At 50.5% G+C, this 20,787-nt stretch overlaps 1 protein-coding gene across 4 annotated transcripts in view; it reads left to right on the top strand.

Moving 5' to 3' along the window:
- RNF220 (ring finger protein 220) overlaps window positions 1-20,787 on the top strand; it is a 159,921-nt gene that overhangs the window by 72,456 nt on the left and 66,678 nt on the right. For all 4 annotated transcript variants that reach the window (XM_042873202.1, XM_042873204.1, XM_042873203.1 and 1 more), the window contains one exon: window positions 18,876-19,005. In XM_042873202.1, the coding sequence (XP_042729136.1) occupies window positions 18,876-19,005 (130 nt within the window). The remainder of the gene's footprint in view (window positions 1-18,875; window positions 19,006-20,787) is intronic.

The raw sequence follows: 20,787 nt of genomic DNA on the forward strand, positions 1-20,787 counted from the left end.
ACTAGAGCAGTCACAGGCATAGGCTGTTACCTGGACTAGATGGTTTTAGTGATCTTTCCAACCTTAATGATTTTCTGATTTGGGTTGGGGCCTTGAAGAATTCTGCACTGTTGCCATGGCCTGCGTAGTTCTGCCTGTATATGGTGGAGTTAGGGTTTGTTTGTTTGTTTCTGCTTAAAAAAATATTGTATTGGTGCTTTATTCTGGTTTTAATCTCTGTCACAGACCATGCTTCAATGCCTTGGCAGGGGACTTAATAAATATAGTCATTTGGATAATGAATGGTGATGATCCAGGTGGGACTCAGAAAAGTCGTAGGGAAGGGATGCAGGGGGGCACATGGCTGCCCCTCGGAGGCAGAGGACTGCATCTGCCGTAGGATTGTCCCCACTGGGGCTCAGGGCTGCTCAGCCCTCTCACCAATGAGCATCCTGCATTGTGGGAAGGAGCCCGTCGCACCGGGGGTCTCTTCCAACTTTTATGAATTATCATCAGAGATCACCTTTGCTGTCCCCTTGCCATCCAGTTGCTCTCCCAAGCCTCAGCAGCATCCCTCCCCACCGCTGTGCACTCTGCATGCCACAAACCCATCACAGCCCTTTTTGGGTGACTCCATGCCAAGCTGTGAAGGACGTAGAGCACGGCCACCCATGTGCCATATCTCCCAACCTGTGATGGGCCCAAACACTGGCATCGCAGGATTTCCATCACCTCCCTCCTCTGTAGCCATTCCAAACCTGGAGGGAGCCCAAGCACCCTCGTTTCTCAGGTCACCGCTTGGCTAATGGTCTATTAATTTGTTCAATTGTCCCCTGTGAGACAAACTCAATTTCTGCCCGAGATTCCTCCCTGCCTGTCGACGCGGTGATGGATAGGATGAGCGGCTGTCACTGCTGGCCCCAGCGCCCGCTCAGCTCTCTGGGATCTGCATCGCCTTACACCCACAGATCCATCCTCAGCAATGAAAAATGGCAGAAATATTTAAGGACAAATAAGGTTTACAAACCCAATTTAAAATTATTACGGGAGGCCCCGGCTGCAGATAGGCCTGAGCCGATTCACGGCAGCAATCAAATCGAATTTCCTTATCGTTGTATTATTTTAGGGTGTTATCTGGCCCCATAATGCAGTTATAAATTCAATTTCATCTGCGAGCGTTCATTGTTTACTGTCGCCTGTTTGCTGGGGAAAATGTAAACACTTGGCGGCCCTCGGCTGCAAAATTAATTTCTGGCTGAAAAGAGGAAAAGGGAGAAAAAGTGGAAAGTGAGAGGAAAAATAAAAAAAAAGAAAACAACAGATCTGGATGTGGGATGGACGGACAGACATGGACAGATGGATGCGGACAAGCCGTCCCCTCAGCTGCAAAAGGAGGAAAAATACGCAGTGACCTGCTAGGGCTGCCAAGGGAAAGTTGAAGGTCTCCCATTAATTCCAGACTAAAAATGACAAATTCATCTTCTACGACAATTAAATGAAGTCAGTAATTGATGCTAATTGATCTTCAGCCGAGAGGGCTCTTACTGCCTGGCCGTGCTCTCCCGTGCTCCATCCCCTTCCCATCTCCTCCCTGTTGGGCGCTGTCCCCACTCCATGGCTTTGGATCGCCATTGGGGACATCCCCAACATGCAGTGGCTGTTCCCACCCAACAGCCCTGCACATCCCTAGCTTCAGGGCTTTGCCTTTCACTTTTTCTTTTTGAAGGCAGGTACAAGGCCTGGCTGCCTTAGCGACAAAGGATTTATAGCCTACAGCTGTGTAGGTTTCCACTTAATTTTTATAAGCCCAGCATAAGAGCCAGCGGGGGGTAAAGCACACTTGGATTTTCTCTACTTAAAATATTACAATGTTAGCACTTTTGCTTGAGCCCTGAAAAAGGGGCAGTGGGGGGGCTAGATGCATGCGTGTGTTTGGGTTTTTTGGTGTTTTTTTTCGTTTTTTTTCTTTTTTTTTTTTTTTTTTTTTTTTTTTTACGAGAGCCCTTTAATCTCAAGCCAATATGTCAAAATCAAATTAAGCCTTGGAAGGGGAACGAGCTCAGCGTGCCAAGCGCGCTCGCTTGGTTGTAAATGTGCAATTGTTTCTGGGAGCTGTTATGAAAGCACCGGAGCTGCTGCCCATTAAGGGACTGTGATGTCATGTCCTCCTGGGTAGCAGGGGATGGACCTGCTGCATCCCTGCTTAGGGACAGTGGCATCCATGTGGATGGGCTTTGTTGCAAGCCAAGCAATGATAGCACCATGAATGTCGCTGATCTTCACTCTAGCCCACATGGGATGATGATACAGAGCACAACAGGGATGCTGCGTGCCTGCTGCAGGCTGCTTTTCCCATCCCCTTTGTGGCAGTACTACCAGGCTATGCCCCATGGCTCTGGGCACAGGTGAGTGGCAGTAGGTGGAACCGGCATGCAGGAGTTGCTGGAGAGCAATGGCGCTATTCATTCTGTTCTGTGGTCTTTATGGGTCTCACTAAATCCTTTGTAACGTACTGTAAATAACATTTATAGCTGGAATGGGTGTTTTACAGGGGCAAAGCAAAGTCCAGCTGCAGAGATGCAAACAGATCTCTGTGTGCTGAGGGGAAGTGGCCACAGGGCCGTGATAAGCCCCCAGTTTTGGGGTAGGAGCATGGCTCTGGTCTCTTCCTTTCTCTTCCTGGCACCAATGCCTCTGTGTACAGTCATGGTTACAAACAGACCCCTGCGTCTCCTCCCCATCAGTGCATTAGTCCATTTTCAAAAAGCAAATAAATGGCTTCCGACACATCATGCAGGGGTCAGCATTCAGGGCACAGGTTAGTGATACATGCAGGGAAGCTGAGGCAAAGAGCCTTGCTTCAGAGCAGGGTACCAATGCTCCAGCAGAGCCAGGAGGAAATGCTGTGTCTGTTGTGGTGCTGGCCACAGCAGGCATGGACCTGTCCATGTGGATGGGAAAGCCCAGAGGTACCAGAGCATGCCCTGTGTCATAGAATCATGAAGATTAGAAAAGATCTCTAAGCTCACCCAGTCCAGCCCCAACTCATCCCCACCGTGCCCACTGACCACGTCCCTCAGTGCCGCATCTCCACAGTTCTTGGATACCTCCAGGGACCATGACCCCACCATCTCCCCGGGGCAGCCTGTTCCATGTACTGCTACTGCATCCCACTAGTGCATCCCAGTATCAAATCCCAAGAACTGCATCCCAGTACCGCATCGCAACACCGCATCCTTCCCCTTATCCCTGCAGCCACCCTTAGCAGGGCTGTGCGTAGCAGTGGTCCAGCTGCCCAGCAATTCCCAGACGTGCTGTGCTTGCTGTTTTCCGGGAACCAAGAGGCCTGAGCAGAGATAAATAAGTGATACAGACATCTCCGCACTAAACACACATGACGCTCTCCCTCCGGCTCCCCCCCCCCCCACCCACACAGTTCTATTAATCCTGACAAATTATGACGTACAGACGTGTAATGCAAACTGATTCATCATACATTCAAATCTGCTGTGCAGGAGCAGCGGGAGGGCAGAGGCAGACAAGTGTATTACACGGATAATGTATTTGACGTATTAATAAAACCAGCCGCATTGCTCAATCTGGAGAGAGGGGGGGATGCCGATACATCATGACAGATCACATATTGATGGAATCCAGATGTTGGGAATCATAGTCTTGGGGCCTTTCTTATATTGACTAAAGGTAAAAAATGCGGGCTGTCAGCACATTAAATCTCCACTCGGCGCGCGGAGGCTGGGGCAGCGTTATTTATTCCTGGAGCACGAGGACGCTGCCGCCTGCATTCCATATCCCTGCCCTGGGGCACAAGGAGGCAGGAAGCAGCCTGAGCCCTCCTGGCCTGTTTTCTGGATGGTGTTGGCATGATGGAGACCCACCGGTGCAGTTTCAGTGCAGTGTTAGCAGTGATGCTGCTGCTTCCCATGTTTTGCTCCCTTTGGACGGTGATGCTGCTCAGCTTCATCCCTCTTTTAATGCTCAGTCGGAGCCAATCATGAGTGGTTTGGGTGGATGCTGCTGGGGAATGCGAGCATTACACATCTACTTACACGTAAGGGTGTATCCCTGTGATATTTTTGGAATTTTTCAGAGAAAGATACTGTTACTCTTGCTTTCACAGGTAAAGGTCACCATGCCAGTAATATCTTCAACTTCTATTTTACCTCACAATATCCTTTTAAGATGAAATCATCTCATTTCAAGCCTGTTTGGATTGGATTCTTTAAAGGCCACTTGCATTCTTGAAGGCTGACTGACTCCAGCATGTATGCAGCCAAGTCCACTGGGTGCACATCTACAACACCCACTGTTCATGCTGAGAGAGGCACAGCTCTGCAAGCCCTGGTGTGGTGCCCTCTCTAGCTCTGTGGCACCTTGCTGCAGTGGATAGGGAAGGATGTCTGACCATGATGAGAGATGAAATGATCCAAAATTCATAGAATCATGAAATCATTATGGTTGGGAAAAGCAACTAAGATCATCAGGTCTGACGATATACCTGTCACTGCCATGAGTTCAGATATGTAGAAAGCCATGCAACTACTTGCATGGTATTTCCCCTGTATCAGAAGATTAATCAAAAAGCAGGAAGTGAGTAATTTAGGGAAATACAAAGCAGATGTTGATACATCGATGTCTGCCTGAGGGAAGAAAGCCTCAGCTTCCCCATGAGGAGACAGCAAAGATCTAAGGTGAGAAGTAGCTCTACTAAGAGAAAGGCTTGATCCTTCCACAGGAGTCATTCCAACAGCAAAGCTGTGGGACAAGACCCAGCAAGGTCGTTTTCGAGATGGAGAAAGGCAGCTTAGAAGAAATATAAATTGCAATGAGTGAGCAGGACGTGAAAGCAGGGAGGGCTTCTCAGATGGGGAGCGGGGGAGAATGATGGAAGGAACGTAAGAATGACAAAGCATGTCGTTCCAGTGGAGTGCAAGGCGATTTGCTTTAGCTCATTAAATACTGCAATAAAATATTAATAGTTATTGTCCCTCTATTTTTTGTAATTATCCTTGCAAAGAAGGATCTGCTGCGAGTCACTAATGTATTCCCAGCAGCGGGTTGCTTTTTAATACGGCGATGGCAGTCAGGGGTGAGGAGGGGGTGGAGTGGAAGCGTTTATGTGTGGCCAGCAAATAGTTGTATGATTGGGGTCATTAGAGAACGGTGCTGTCTGCAGCAGGAAGGGGCAGAGGGGCTGTGGGATGGGACGGGGGCCTGGGGAGGCATCCGAGGGGTCTGGAGGCCATGCTGGGTGTGGTGCTGAGGACAGCTCCAGTTCCCCCCATCGCATGGCCGCCTCAACCTCCAGTGCCATGCCATGCGGCGGCAGTCTGTCCCAGCCATCTGCCTGTCTGTCTGCCCAGGCTGGCGGTCTCCAACACCAACAGTGTTGGTGCCCCTGCATCCCACGCCCGTCAGCCGGCCCTGGGGAGGGAAGTGGTGCTGACAGGTATCTAAGCGAGGCAGAATTAAGGGAAATGATAATAAATGTAGATGGTCAGGCGGGGGAATGAAATGATCCATCTTTTGCATGTTAGCAGAGAGGTGTTGGCGGCCCCCCCGCCCCACTCCTGTTCAATCAGGGCCTGTCAGACCTCCAGCGTGCTGGCATTTTTGTGAAGAATCTCTCAGCTAAAAATTGTTGTCATTCCTATTTCCTTGTTATCAGTCGGCAGCACCTCGGCAGAGCCCTGAGATTAACGCGGAATCACCGGCCGAGCATCCATTCCCGAGGAGCCCTATCCATTACGCCGAGCTCGGCGGGTCCCTCCCGCCTCACCTCCCACATTCATCATCTTTAACACTGACAGCCCGGCGCAGGCCTTTCAAATTTATCTCGCCGCGTCCCGGGCAGGGTCTATCCGTCAAACTGCACGAGAGGGAGCGAGCCGAGCACAGGCTCCTTTCCCCGGTTTGTCGGGGAGGAAGAGGGGGGGACCAACCTGCCCGTGTGAGGGACTCGGTAAAAGATTGGTCCGAGATACACAATTAATCATGGCTCGCATCAATTTGCTTGATTTACTCCCCGGAGGGAGAAGGGGCGTAAACACGGCGTGTGCAGAGGCAGTGTGGAAACATAATGTGTCTGTCTATAGGAAAAACATTAACACATCATCCCCGTTGTGGGTGATTGATGGGGGAATGGGAGAGGGACAGCCTGGAGCTGGCAGGGTGACAGAAAGCTGGGAGCTCAACGGGGGGACGGGGGAACCATGGGACCGTGCCCAGTGCCTGGCTCACCGTGGGCCACAGCTCCAGGTGAGGATGGGCAGAGCATCTCATCTTCATGGTAATGCAGAATCCAAAGCAAAACTGCTGTTGCATACCAAAATCTCCATGCACACTTGATACTCTCAATGGTGTCCCAACATTGCTTGGCTCCTTGGGATTGGGGCTTCATGAGGAACTTTTCCTCCTCACCTGAAAGCCAGAGAATCATAGAATCATAGACTCACAGAATCACCGAAAGGACAGAACCACAGAATGAATAGAATCATAGAATCATAGAATGGTTTCAGTTGGAAGTGACCAAGGTCATCTGGACCAACCACAGTGAGCAGGGACACATAGCACTGTGTCTTGGGGAGATCCATCCACGCACAGCTCATCCACAGTTCCCATTGGTAGCCATGGAAGTCCCTTAAGGCTCAGCCCCAAGCACCACACTGTGCCCTCCTGGATGGCTCAAGCAGAGAGAAGAGGTTGAGTTTTATAGTGAAAGTTACAGCTGCATTTACAATCCAAAAAGATCCTTGTGAGCAGCTGCAGGGCAGAGAAGGAAATGCGGAGAGGGGGGGATGATTTCATGTGTCCTTCCCTCATGCCTTGCAACTAAGGATCTTTCTCCTTCCCTGCATGAAGAGTGCTGGGTCCTTACACTAAAGCCCACTTTAGCTCTTGGGTTAAACATGGTCAGAATATGGGAGCAGGACCCTGGGGTCTCAGCCCCATATCCTCCATGGGGAAGGCTCTGTTGGCATAAGAGACGCCCATGCGGATGCCATCTGCAGTGCATGGGGTGGTGTGTCCAATGAGGTTTTGTTGTTTCATCTCATCTTGTGGAAATTACCCATAATTTTGTGGTGGCTGTTTAATATATATATGTATGTATGTATGTATATGCTGGGTTTTACAGCCCATTTTTATCACCTTTTTATTATCTCGGGTCAAAAGCTTTACTGGGTTGCATTCAGGGAATTATGCAAACTAAGAGAAAATACCATAGCAAAACTATAGATTTTCTCATTAAACTCTGCTTGGACATGTAGTTATTGTAGTAAAACTCTAGTAACTATTACAGGCCCTAATATAAAATTATAGTTTGACACCTCAGTGCGATTGGCCTTGCACTGCAGTTAATTTAACCCCTTCCATCCCACGCTAGAGCCTTTTGCTGTCAGTAGGCAGGACAGTTTGGGGACAAGGAGAGACAAAGGGGTGCCAACCAGCACCGCAGCCCTGGGAGGTTTTAATACCAGCTCTATGAAATCCATGGCTTTTTCTTCCTCATAGCTCCCTCCAGCTCGGGTGTGGGCAGGATCCCACAGCCCCAGGTGGACAAAGCCAAGCAGGAGCATGCCATGGGGTCTTGGAGCCCAGTGGAGCAGCCTGCCTGCTTTGCCCATAAATTGCTCTATTCCTACCGACTGTTATTCTCCCAGTCCTGCTCTGTGAGCAGTGGATTTAAGGAGCGGTAAGCATATTCAGCAACTTAATTATCTCCGACCAGATTTTATTCTCAATTACACTCAAGTAAATCTTGAACGATTTCATTCAAGTGGAGGGCGTTCATCCGCCCTTGTAAGAAATAAAATTGGGGGAAGCATCACCCATGCACGTCAGCAAATCTCTGCTGCTCGCTCTGCAGCAACAGTGGGAGCTTTTTGGCACAAGGAAGGGAGCGCAGCATCGCGCTTCCTGCCAGCGCTGGGGAGAGCACAGCAAAGCCTCGTTGGTAATAACCTGGGGTAGTGTGACACTCCTGCAACTTCATTCGAGGGAAACACTTAATCATATTTATTATGTAAACACAGCTTGCCATGCCCCCATTAAATTATTAATAGTACCATTAACATATTTACATATAAATCTTATAGCAATTGATGGAAACAGCTTGAAGAACCTCGCACTAGCTCTCCTTTTATAATGGATTCTCTCCTGCAAATACCCATTTATTAAAGAGACAAAATATTAATTTTTTGTTCAGTGTTCATGTCAGAAGTGTCACCTTATCCTTTTTGCAAATTGCCATTTACGCAAACCCTACTGACTTTGTATTTTCCCGTCTTAAAGAATGGCCTGTTTAAACAGGAGCAATTAAAGGGGATCAGGGTACAGATATTTCAGTCATCTCAGGATTTTTTGGTTAGCGATCAAGCTGATGGGTTCTGCTACTCATTCTTCTGCAAACTCTTTGTCTTTCCCAAGCAGCCTGGCCCACATGAGCGCTCCCCATTAGGCTGCACTCTGTAATTCCTTAATGCCTTCCAGGTAGCGGTATTCCAGGGTGGTTCACTCTCAGCACTGCCAATTTTCACAAGTTTATCACAAGGCTCTCAGGGTTTTTTCTCCTAAAGTTTCAGCCTCTGCAGTCAAGCAGTGATATAAGAATCTTGGCTTTCGTTTAAATAAATAGGAACGGCATGCTTCACGCCTGCAGGCAGGGCAGAGAGCTGATGTGTGCTGTGAGCAGAGCCCTCAAAGTGCAGAAACCAGAAGGCAGCGAGGGAGACGATCAGAAAGTTGAGGAGCCACAAGATAATTGAGGTTGAAAGGGACCTCAGGAGGTCATTTTGGCATCAAACCTCCCTTCCTTCCCAAGTATTTCACCATCAGCCCTTCTTATGGTAATACTGAAGCCAAGGAAGGAGGAAAGATGCAAAAAATAGAGCTTTTTCCTTCCTCGTTAAATGAGTGTTCCCCTAATCCACTGCAACCAGCCCTCGTGTGTGCTGTTACAATTGTCTCTACAAACTCCCTCTGATTTTTCAAGCAATTTCTCACGAAACAGGCACTTTCAGAAAAATCATAAGAAAGCAATCATTTCAAATTGGTCATTTGGGACTCAAATTACTAATCTAATACATTTTTTATTGAGGGTTCCTGAAAGGTTCCATAAAACACCATCGGCAGAGCTGCCCAAACTTGCCAGCCTCTGAGTTTGACAAATCGAACCCAACAATCCACTTTGCAGCTCAGCTTTAGGGCCCACGGAGCCACCGCCGCGTTTATATTTCTACATCAATAGTGCCTATTTGGTCAGAGTTTTAAATTCCCTGGGGTGGCGTATTTTGACTTTATTTATTTATTTATTTATTTTGCTTGGGCTTAGGCCGGGTTTTTATTTGGGGAGGACGGGAGAGGAGGCTCAGGGCTGTTCTGGAGGAGACACCACCACTGCTCTCCACCCCTGGCCCTTCCCTGGGCTGCTCTCACCTCTCGGTGTCCCTGCATGGTGTTGTCTTTGCCCCCAGGACACGTCTGGCTGGCTGTTTGCTTTAGTCAGGGGCCGGCAGCATGCCAACATGTCTCCGGGCTTGGATGCGGTGAGGCGCGGTGGTGCCAAAGTCTGGGCTGGCCGGCACACCGTCCACGTACCCAAATAAGATGGGATCACAGCCTGAGGTGTTGGGGCCATCAAAAACATCCACTGCTGAGCAGTGAATGAGGGTCGGGGAGCGGGAAGAGCAGTGGAATGCTTGAGGCAGCATGGGGAAATGGGATGGCTACAGTGACCACCATGAAACCAATGGGGGTAGGTCCCCACCTGTGGCCAAGGGACATTTTCCCATGACAGCCCCATCCCCTGCACGTGGGAAATGCCATTTCCCAGCCTCACACTGTGCACCACTCCCCAGGGAGGGGACACTCTCAGTGTGAATGTCACCTCATGCAGAAGGGTCGGCACAAGGCTCACACGCCACTTCAATCCCACTTAAGCACTGAACACTGGGGTGAAATTAACTCCCTCTGCAGGATAAGCTGAGCTGAAATCCACATTGGGCCACTTCTATTAGCAACTAAAAAAAATATTTTCCGTCCTCAGAGTTAAATGAGCCAATAGTTCAATCACAGAGCAAAAAGGAGCAATAGAGATGGGGATGCTAGGTGCCTTAGTCGGGCATTGACAGTCTATGCAAGGAATTGCAATAACTGGGCTCGCCTGTTTTCCGTGTTTAGCAGCAACGTTATTCAACAACCTATTTGCAAATGCCATCTTCCAAAGTCCTTTTTTCCCCTCGTTAAAGTTGCAGCGATAATAGGGCGATTACAGTGCAATAAGCTAAGCGCGATCCATTAGTAGCATCATGGCTGTTTTTAGATCTTAAAAAAAAACAACACCAAAGCTGTTTAAGTTTTCTTATTATGCACATTAAAGGCAGCGGTTCAGTCTGATCAAAGACAACACCACCCCTGTGCTCCCCCCGGCCTCCAGCCCCGCATCTTGTTCCCCCTCTATTCATTAGCGGCCACAGCTGTGCAGGCGGCCAATTACTTGGGAATAATAAGTACATTTTGCAGTAAATTAAATATTAATTAGTCCTTGGCAAGTTGTTTTTTGTTGTTGTTGTTTTCGTTTTTTCTCCTTATTTCCTTCCCTCCACCTGAAAATAGTAGAAGGGATGTGACAGTACCACTGCCTGCGTTGGCACGTGGGTGACAGTGGGGAAGAGCTGTGGTGTGATGGAACCTTGATCCTATGGACAAGAGCTCAGAGGACAGACTGACTTGTTCATTGGAAGGGGACAGAATTCTGGGAATCTCAAGGAGCCCAGAGCCAGATGGGTGGTTTTGGTGTCCACTTGTCATCATAATTCAAGGTTTAAAGACCTGAGAGCTGCAGAGGTTGGGCAGAGCTTGGCACAGAAAGGAGAGGAGAAGATGCTCTGGTTTCCCACTGACCCCTGCCACTTTGGTCCACTTGCCCAACTCTGGTATTCCCACTTCACTCACAGCTCCGTGGGCTGTCTCGTGAGGCACTGTGCACTATTTCAACCCTTGATGCTCTCAAGTGCCATTAAGTGTTGTCTTTTTTTAAATGCAGTTTGACAATATGCAGGTTAGGTTTGTGTTTTATTTACAGCTTTTACTTGGGGACCAATAAAACCACAGCTGGCTAATGTGAGATCTAAAAACTTGCATCTCACTCTTTGCCTGGGATATCTTTTGTATGGTAAACTATTTATTTGTGTTTCATCTTGTACAAACTCCCCTTTCCACGCTGAGAAGCTGAGAGCTCCAGGGGCTCTTTGAAGACTATTTGCTATAGGATAGCAACTGGAATTCTCTTTAAACATATGCGCCGGCTTTGTCCTACACCCGGCCTCTCAGTGTCAGCACGCGGCTTGGTGCACATTTCCTGTGCAAAGACAACATTTGCACGCTCCCCTGGCAATTGCGCTCACAGATCCCTCTTGTTCAAGCGTATCCCATCATTTATTCCTGCAAGCAAGCGTGAGCAGCGGCCGCTCCACGTGCCAAATTAGAGGCAGCATCAAAGCCTCTTTAGAGCTGTGGATTAGGGATGATGTGCTCAGGTACGGCGAGTGCAATGTGTGGCATTAGAACGGTGTTTTCCTGATCTCTGAGCCCTCAGGTTCTCAGCAAACAGTTAAAACATGACAAACTCTTCCTGGAAAGGGTTATTCGGCAGAAGGGTGAGATGAACGCATGCGAACCCCAATGCATTTCAATGTCATGCCATTAGACATCTCCACCTATGAGCATCCCCTGGATGCCGACCCCAGTGCCAAGGGTGAGGTGGCATCGGGCGGGTGACACAAATCACACTAAAACGCCAGCAAGCCACCTCGCAAGCATCTGCAACCCCAGGGTCGTGCTCTTGCCATAAAAAGGAAGATGAACCCCGGTGAGATGGAAGCGATGTTCCCAAGGATGCCTCTGGGAGGGAAAGATCAAGAAGCACTGCTGATAATGGCCTCAGCTGCTCAAACAGTCAAAATAATGATGGGGTGGGAGGGTGCTGGGGATATGGATGGGAGTCATGCAGTGGGTGCCGTCCCCTTGTAGCCAGGACATGCGGCTCTTCTCCAAATCCCAGTGGCAGTGTTCTTTGTACGGGTGGGACAAGCTCTAGGATGACAGAGGGAAAACATTTCCTTTCTCTCTGGAGCTTTTTTCCTGCTCTCTCCATTTGCATCCTCCCTCCTCCAGTGCCTCTCTCTACTCACCAGGCTCTTGCTCAAGGTGAATGGAGGGCTTAGGGCAGCAGTGCCGATGGGGAGGGCTGAGCCAGGAGGGGGCTGCACAACAAGGTGGCCTGATCTAGTGATTAAACAAAGGGATTCAGCCAACATGTGTAAAATTAAGTGATCAAGAGTTGATTACAGAGTGCATTGATTGTGTACTGATGGATTAAACAGAGTCGTGCTTGGGATGCGATTTTCCGAGCCGGGCACGGAGAGTGCAGGCAATTGACATGTTGGCCAGAAGGACCCGCTTCTCCCAAGCCCTGGCTTTTATACATTCTCCGGATAAATCTGCAGAGAGGCCCGTGGAATTATAATCGATTATCCATTTCTCAAAGTCACTTAAGGGCCCTGAGCTACAAGCTAAAGTGCCGGTGCTGCGAAGAGGCATTGGGTATGCGCCGGCATGTGCAGGTGCTGGCGCGAGGGGAAAATGTGGCAATGACCCTGCGTGCTGCAAGCTGATGAATCTATTTTCTTGTAGGAAATAGTTTTGACAGTTCAATATCTGTGTTTTCGATGTGTGCCCCACACACCCCCGAGGGAGGAGAGGAGCTGCAAGCTGGGGGGAGGGAGTGGGTGGGAGGCAGGGAAAATCTCTGCCCCATCGTTGTCTCTTCAAATTGCGGGCATATTGGCGCATTCCCAACCAACTGGCTGCCCTCCAAGCCAAGGGCATGGGAGCTGCATGTGCTGTGGGTATAACTGAGCTAGGTGCCGCATGTCACCAAGAGGCTGGGGCTGTCCCAGGGCTCCTCTGTCACTGCCAACAGTGAGGGTCCCACTTGCAGATTGCTGGTGTCCCTAGGGGTGCTCCCAGCTCCTTCAACGAGGACACAGAGGTGCTCCTGCTCATGGCTGTGCTCTGATTTTGGTACATCGGAAGCAATCAGGGCATGGAGCAGACCCTAAACACTGCCTTGGATAGCACTTCTCAGATCATCTGTGGGCTCCCAGCCGTACACTGGGATGTCCCTGCAAAACTCCCACCTTTTCCGTTTCCCACCATCACTTTTCATCAGCAGAAGATAGCTCTTTTCTCCAGGTCTTTCCATCCTGAGAACCACTGTGAAGCACGGATTATTGAGGCACACTTTAGCAATGCAGTGGAACAGCTCTTCCTCTTCATCTCATCCTACCAAACCAGCAGCCACCCCAGCTCAGTGTGTGAGGGACAACAAGTGCCCCTTGTACCAAATGGCCAGCAGGATGTCACCAGCCTGCCGCCAGGGATGGCATCACCCGTCAGGATTTCCGGTGTGCAGAAGGGACCAACTCTCTGCTACTGCGCCCTGTTGCCCTCATTCCATCCATCTCCAGAGTAACGGGGCTGTCCCCAGCCCTCCTCTTGCTCTCACCCTCCCGAGTCCCTGTCACAATCTCCCTTCCCAGCTCGAGGTGGCCTGCGCTCCTCTCATCGAGGATTCATTGTCTTGTCAGCCTCTAGTTAGCCAGCATGCGTGTGAATCATAAATTACCCCGCCCGGGCCTCTGCTATGCTTCAGCACAGACAAAAAAATTGCACTCCATCACCGTGTCTCCCGGCTTTTAGTGGTATTGATCAATGCTGCTCCCTTCCCGCCCCCCCCCCGCTTTTCATTTTAACCGAGCCGGTTAAGTGCAGTATCTTATTTTGTGCTGGGACAAATGAAAAGAATATTAGCAAGGGCTGAAATATATCTCTTTTTTATCTCTCTGCTACTTTTTTATTGAATCTTTCTGAGTAGGTGGCTTTCCGCAGGATGACAGCCTCATGACAGGCTCCTCATTAGAGCTGAGACAGTAATTGTGATGCATTTCCCTGCGCGGCCTTTTCACTTCTCCCCCCCCTCCTTCCTTTCCTCCTCTCTCCTTTTCCCCTGATTTGTAAAGTGATTGGATGTACAGACTCACTCAGTTTCTTAAATTATTGCCCGGCTCCATCCATCTTTCTCCATCCCGCGGTGGGCAGCCACGTTCCCAGCAGACGAGCATCCAGGGGGGAGGTGGCTTTTGGGGTGGAATCCTGGGATTCTGGGGATGTCCCCAGGAGCCCCCCAGAAGCACGGTGCCCACGAGGACAGGACTGTGCCTCCCTTCCAAGGGCCATCCCTGCGGTGTCACATGGAACAGCTCCCACCAAGTGTCTGGCAGCAGCGCTGTGCAGCGTTGCAGTGTCCAGCTCACAGCTGCAATAGCCTCTCTTTTCTTCAGAAGGAAATCAATATTTCAGCAAGTTTTCAGCCTTGGATCCTGCCTTAGATTTTTGCTTAGCCTCGGGAGAAGCAGGTGTATTTGCTAAGCTGCTCGGCTGCCCAGCCCCTTACCAGGGATCAGACCCTTCAGGGGCTGTTTGGCTCTGTGCTGCACCCCGTTTGCTCATGGGGTCTCTCTGTCCATCTGTGTTCTCCTATTTCCTCCGCACAAACCCCTGTCCTTCTCTCTGGAGTTCATGGCAGGAATGGTCCCATGCCATGTGCTGTCCAAAAAACCCAGGTACCTGGTATGGCTCAGAGAGGTGACTCCTGTGTGGCAAGGAGATGCGCAGTTCTCCCCATGCTCCCTCCCTATATGACCAAGTCATTTTTCCTCCCAAAGCCACTCTGTTGCTGTCACCGGTGCTCTTTGCTGACCCAATCCACCCCCACCTTCATCACCACTGCTGTCATCTTCCCCTTCACCGCCACTTGCTGTCATGCCATCGGATGCCATGCAGGCTCACCGGAGAGGAGCAGGCTTTTGGCTATTTCCAAGCTAATACGGGGCTTTCTTTGAATTATTGTTTTTTGAGCTGGAAGGAAAGGAAGCTTGTCACACGAGATATGTGCTATCAGTACACAAATAACAGCCGGCCCATCATGGAATGGAAAATAATCGCCATGGAAGCTGAGCAGAGGGGGAGCCAGGAGGGATTATTATAGCAGTGGGGCTGTCAAGAAGCCTGTGTCAGCACTTCCATTACCACCCACCTGGCTCCTACATGGCCCCAGAGCAGTGTGCGGGGCCCCAGCGCGGGGTCATTGCTATTCAGGAGGGTTTCAGATCAACCAGCTGTGATGGGTGTTAAATGGTGGAGTGGTTAAGAGGGAGAGAGAAAATGGGAGGATGAAATGGAGAGAGGCGTCTCCAAGGAAGGAGAGCTGTGGACTCAGACAAGTGGAAAACAGTCTGAGATATCGGGAAATGAAAAGTTGGGAGGACAGGTCTGGTGCTCCTGGGGGCAAGGCAGGAAATGGGAAAGTTTTAGATGCCCATGAGGAAGGACAGGGCAGTGAGAAGATGCTCTGGGACGTAGGCAGGTGGCCTAGGGAAGGGCCTTAGTGGAAGACAAAGCATATCCTCAACAGCAAGTGCGTCCCCATGAGCATCTCCTGATCTAGGGTCTGTTTGTCCTCTGCCAAGGCTGGGAGCCATTCACACACAAATGCCCTCTGATGGAACCCATGCAGAAATTCCTCCACGCAGGGGTGCGTCTGCACGTCAGGCGTTCGGCTTTAGGAGCAGGAAATATTTGGTTTCAACACTTGGATTTCAACATTTCCACGGAGCCCAGGAGACTGTGCAAGCAGCAGGAGCTGCAGATCTGCCTTTTCATCTCTCTGGCACTGGCAAGCAGGGGCTTGGCGGGGGGAGTGCAGCAGAGCCGGGGAGGGTAAACATGTGGAACCAGAGAGCGGTGGGGAGAGAGAGGGGCAGGAAAACAAAAACACAGCTGCCAAAAAGAGAAACCTGAAAAGAGCCATTCAGGGTCTCCCAGGAGAAGTCTTGGCACAGGGCAGGGCAGGGAGCACTTGCTGCTGGAGCAGGCAGCTTGGGGCCTGCATCTTTCATTTCACCACGGTCAGATGCCCTCTGGTCCAGCTGCACGCACAACACAGTGTCCTTGGCTGTTCCTGAATATCAGGATGCCCAGCACCAGAGAGTGATGCACGGAGTGTTCACATCTCCCTCTGTCTCTGCACTGACAACTGAAACCTGAACACTCCAGATTGCCATTCCACCACCCAGCACCACCAGCATGGAGCAGGGTGCCATGGGATGGGCAGCATGAGCGAGTGTGGGGCCATGGGGCAGAGCTGAGATGGGTTGTGTAGGTGTCCTGCTGGCATGGAGCCATCCCCTCCCCTCTGCTGTCATTGTTACTTAGCCTAGCGCCTGCTAAAGTGCAGCTGTCAACCCTTGAGCCAGGAGCCGGGGCTCCTCTGTCTCCCGCTTTAAGCACGAATGTGGCAGGCTGTGTGTCAGGGTCTTGGCTGCATGGCCAGAGCCCAGATCTCCTGCCCCTCTTGAAGCCCTTCCTGTAGCCTGAGCTCCAGCCTCCCACACTTGCTGGAGTCAAAGGACCTTGCCTTGCTGTCACAACACCAAGCAGATGCAGGGTGACAGCTGACATGACACAGAGCCATTGCAATATCATTTGTGTAGGTGGTAGAGAAGGCCATTGATGCTTATTTCTCCTGCAGTAGAATGCAGTGAAGGTCCTTCCTATAGTCTGAGATCCCCCCCCCAGTTAACCCAGATGTTGAAATCTGAAATCATCTGCTTAGGAACACTTGCCCACCAAAGATCCCTAAACAGTAAGCAGGAGTCCAGCAGCAGGTTCCCAAGTGGAATCCTGGCTGCACATCCCTATCCAAGGCGCCTCCTACCACTGCCACTGTGCTCCAGGACTGTCCACCATCTCACAGCAAACACGCAAGAGAATACCACAGACACCTGCAGGTCAAACTCTAAGAGCATCCCCATCCCACCAGTGCAAACTGTGGGTGGTAGGGGAGGATGGGAGGGCCCTGTGGTGGTGGCTGGGACAGGGAGTATGGATTCAGGGTAGGAGGACAGAGGGCAGCCACTTCCCTATCCATCTGCACACACCGCAGCGGGAATCCAGCAGGATTTCCCGTCCACTCAAAGGCTGCCTGTTTATTTTGGGAAGGAGGCTCAGACAGCTCCATTGTTTTGCTGTGAAGCTGGGGTTATAAATAGCAGGTGGTCGGGGACGCTCCTGGGCTATTTCAGCCCCTGCTACACAAAAGTGGAAAAGCTCCAGCAGGAAGGTGGAATTACTGAAATGCCGACCTTTCCCGCAAGGGTCAGCAGGAGCTGCTTGTTTGGATTTGGTGATTTCTGGGCATTATTGAAGAGAGGGAGATGCACCAGCTGCACAGCAGCATGTTTCATCCTCCCTTCTCCAGCAGGCATTAGGGATGCAGAGCCAAGGGATGTGCCTTGGGAGCAACTCAAGTCCAACTTGGGCTTTTCCTCTTGGGCCTGCATGTGGGAGAGCTCCCAATGGACAGAGGTGCTGGAGAGGCAGGGGAAGGTCCATGTCACTGAGCTCTGTACTGTGCCTCAGTTTCCCTCTGTAGGGAGGCCAAAGGAGAGGGCTCTGCCAGGCACGTGCACTATGTCCTGCTGGAAGGCAAGGATGAGCCAAGGTGACTCCAACTCATCTCACACTCTTCCTCTCGTTAAATGCCTGCACCAGGCACTTACAGAGAGCAGCAGGGCCCCAGTAAAGCTGCTCACACCAATGTTTTATACTTCAAGAAGGTCTATTCCTTTAATGGGGATTCATTTAACTGGGCTCTGCCATCGTTAGGAGCCATAAAATGGCACCTTTTGGCTTCTGATTGGAAGGCCACGCTGCACGTAGCCCCTCACATCCAGTGCTGGCTGCTTTATTGTGCATTACTGCCTCTCACTCGGATTTAACCAATTTGATCCATGTCTAATACATAAATAAATAATCCAGCAGGAGGGTCGGCGTTGGATGACAACAGGCAGCTATAAAGCATGTTCCTCTGCCACAGCTGAGCCAGGCTCCGCACGCCCTCTCATGAGCAGAGTTGCTAATACAGCTGGGAGAGGGGTGCGGGCACCCCTGAGCTTTCCCCTTTTATTGAAACTTCATTGTTTGCTTTCGAGTTTTATTTTATGTTAAATAAGCGCTCTATATTCCTTACAGAGGAGGTAATAAAGTTTCCAAGCTGAAGGAAATTGGCTATGGAGTGGGAAAACCTGGCAGGGCTGGAGACGAGGAGGGTGGTGGTTGGGGATGAAGAAGGGGACAGCCGTGCCTGCATCTGGGGGCGAACAGCTCTGCTCTTCGGGGTCCTGACCCCCAGCTTCAGGGACATCACAGAGAGTTTAAATACTTCTTCTAAATTAGTTAAGAACAGAGAGAAATGCTGTGGCATTTGGCTCTGAGCTGCATTGTCTGCTCTGGAAACAGGGGAAGCCAAGGCTGCAGAGGAACAGCCCAGAAATGGGACTGCTCATAGAATCATAGAATCACAGAGTCATTAAGGTAGGAAAAGACTGCTAAGGTCACCTAGCCCAACTGCTGACCATCACCACTATGACCACTAACCACGACTCTCAATGCTAGTTCCTTCCCCTGCTAAGTCACTGGGATGCCCTCATGCCCATCTGCAGGACAGAGCTAGTAACTGCCTGAAAGAGCACGAGAACTGGGGAGAAATGGGGGCACTCCAGAAGAAAACTGGATTCCAGACCATGCCAGTCCCCTCTGTGTCTGCTGCTTAGAAGCAGAAGGGATGATAAAATCTGCCCTAAAGCTGTGCCCAAACCAAATGGATCTCGGAGCAGGAAATGCTGCTTTTGGCCACTGCTCCAGGACTGAGGCTGCACAGGAGCTAAAGCTTTATCCCCTCTTTTCCTTCCCCACAGGCAAAAAGAAAGCGACATTGTTTGACAGCCAGGCTCCCATCTGCCCCATCTGCCAGGTTCTCCTACGCCCTGGAGAGCTGCAGGAGCACATGGAGCAGGAGCTGGAGAAGCTCACCCAGCTGAACATCAGGTAAGCAGCCTGTGATCATAGAATCATAGAATGGCTTAGGTTGGAAGAGACCTTAAAGATCATCTTGTTCCAAACTCCCTGCCATGGGCAGGATTGCCAACCACTAGATCAGGCTGCCCAGAGCCCCATCCAGCCATAGCAGAGGAGAAAACGACATGCAAGCAAAGAAAAACAGCGAGAGCTGGTACTTGCAGCATGGCCCCATATTGGCTGCATGGGTGCTGTGACATCTGGGGTGCATCCTGCAATGGAGCAGGGTGGGAGCTGCCTTCTGCTCCTGATGCTTTCCCCTGCATGGCCAAGTCCTCCTTTTATTAAAAATAATAATAATAATAATAATTGCATTTTAACTGCTAGCAGTTATTTAGGAAATGGCTGCAGCCAAGGGTTGTCAGATCCCTGCCCCTGCCTTAATAAAACTCAGCAGCCTTGGAAAAGAGCGTGTTTATTTCAATTATTAATTAATTCCCCGGTCACTAAAAGGTGAGGAAAGGAATCATACCACCAGTGAAAAGCTGAGTTACGTCACCAGGTAGTAGGAGAGAAGGGAGGGCTCCTGTATCAATGTATGTGTGCACATCAGGGCAGGGGGCTTCCCATGGCTATGGGGAGCGTGGAGGAACCTGCCCCAGCTTGGCTGGGCTCTGCCTTGCAGCAAGCCAGAAATGCTCAGAAGGGGGAGAAGCAGAGAGGTCCGAGGGAGCACCCACGCGGCATCATGTTGGATCCTGGCACCACACAGGGAAAGAGGGGGCAGGGAAGAGCCCATTTATCCCCCGCGCCACCCGCTCCCCTCGCGAGCGTAATTTATGGCGTCATTTGGGCCGCATCCAACTTAATAAAGGGCCACTGCAAATTAGTGAACAGGTTTAAATGAACAGAAGCAATTAGCGCTCCGAGGAGCCCATCAAAGAAGTTGGGCCAATATCAGAGCAAAACTGAAAGCGCGAGCCAGGCGCGGAGGACGGCTGGCGCGAGGCGGTGATGGGAAGGTGGCGTTTAATGGGAAAGGAAAGGAAACCCTAAATCATAAAGCGTGACAAGGGCCATTGTGGGCCAGCTGACAAATGAAAAAGAATGGCATTATTCGTTTAAATAACAGCAGCAGTTAGAGAGAAGACAGCTCTCCCCAGCTTGCCCTCGCTTCTCTCGCCCGCTCCGCTCGGCCATGCAGGCGGTGGCAAAGAATCAGAGGTCTTGATTAATTATTAAATAACGACTCTGCGCTTGGTGACAGATAAGGCTCAATCCAGGCTGCGGGCCGTGACTCAGCACAGGGATAGGCTGCCCACTGCAGCAATGGGCAGGATGAAGGTGGTGGGATGCTGGGCTCCATCCCTCAGGTGGCCCCTTCTCCTGCTGCCCCAGCTCTCGCCGGGGGCAAGAACACATCAACAAGAGGAGAGAGAAACTAATAATGATCTCAAATAACCCAATAAACATAAAAATAAAATGTAGGCCTATAAACGTGACGGGCACCGGCAGCCCTGGCTGCTCCCTGCCAATGCTGACTCGTTACCGAAATGGCTGAGCAGCTGTTACTTATCAGTCTGATGGGGAGAAGCGAACCAAGGGGCTGCTTTCCAAGGGCCCTTTTTTTCTAGATTTAAAGAGGATGTAGCCAATCGTGGTGCGTGCTGTTAAGTTTTAATAAACCTTAATGATTTGCAACCAAATCATCAATTTCCAGCACTAGGGGTTAGGAAGGCAGATTCCCTCCTACCTGCTGTGCCTGCAGCACTGGGGACTCACAGCTCCAGGGATGCTGCACAGAGTGACATC

This window comes from Lagopus leucura, unplaced genomic scaffold (assembly GCF_019238085.1).
Source record: "Lagopus leucura isolate 7727_CA_CO unplaced genomic scaffold, USGS_WTPT01 Super-Scaffold_100009, whole genome shotgun sequence".
NCBI classification, from domain to species: Eukaryota; Metazoa; Chordata; class Aves; order Galliformes; family Phasianidae; genus Lagopus; species Lagopus leucura.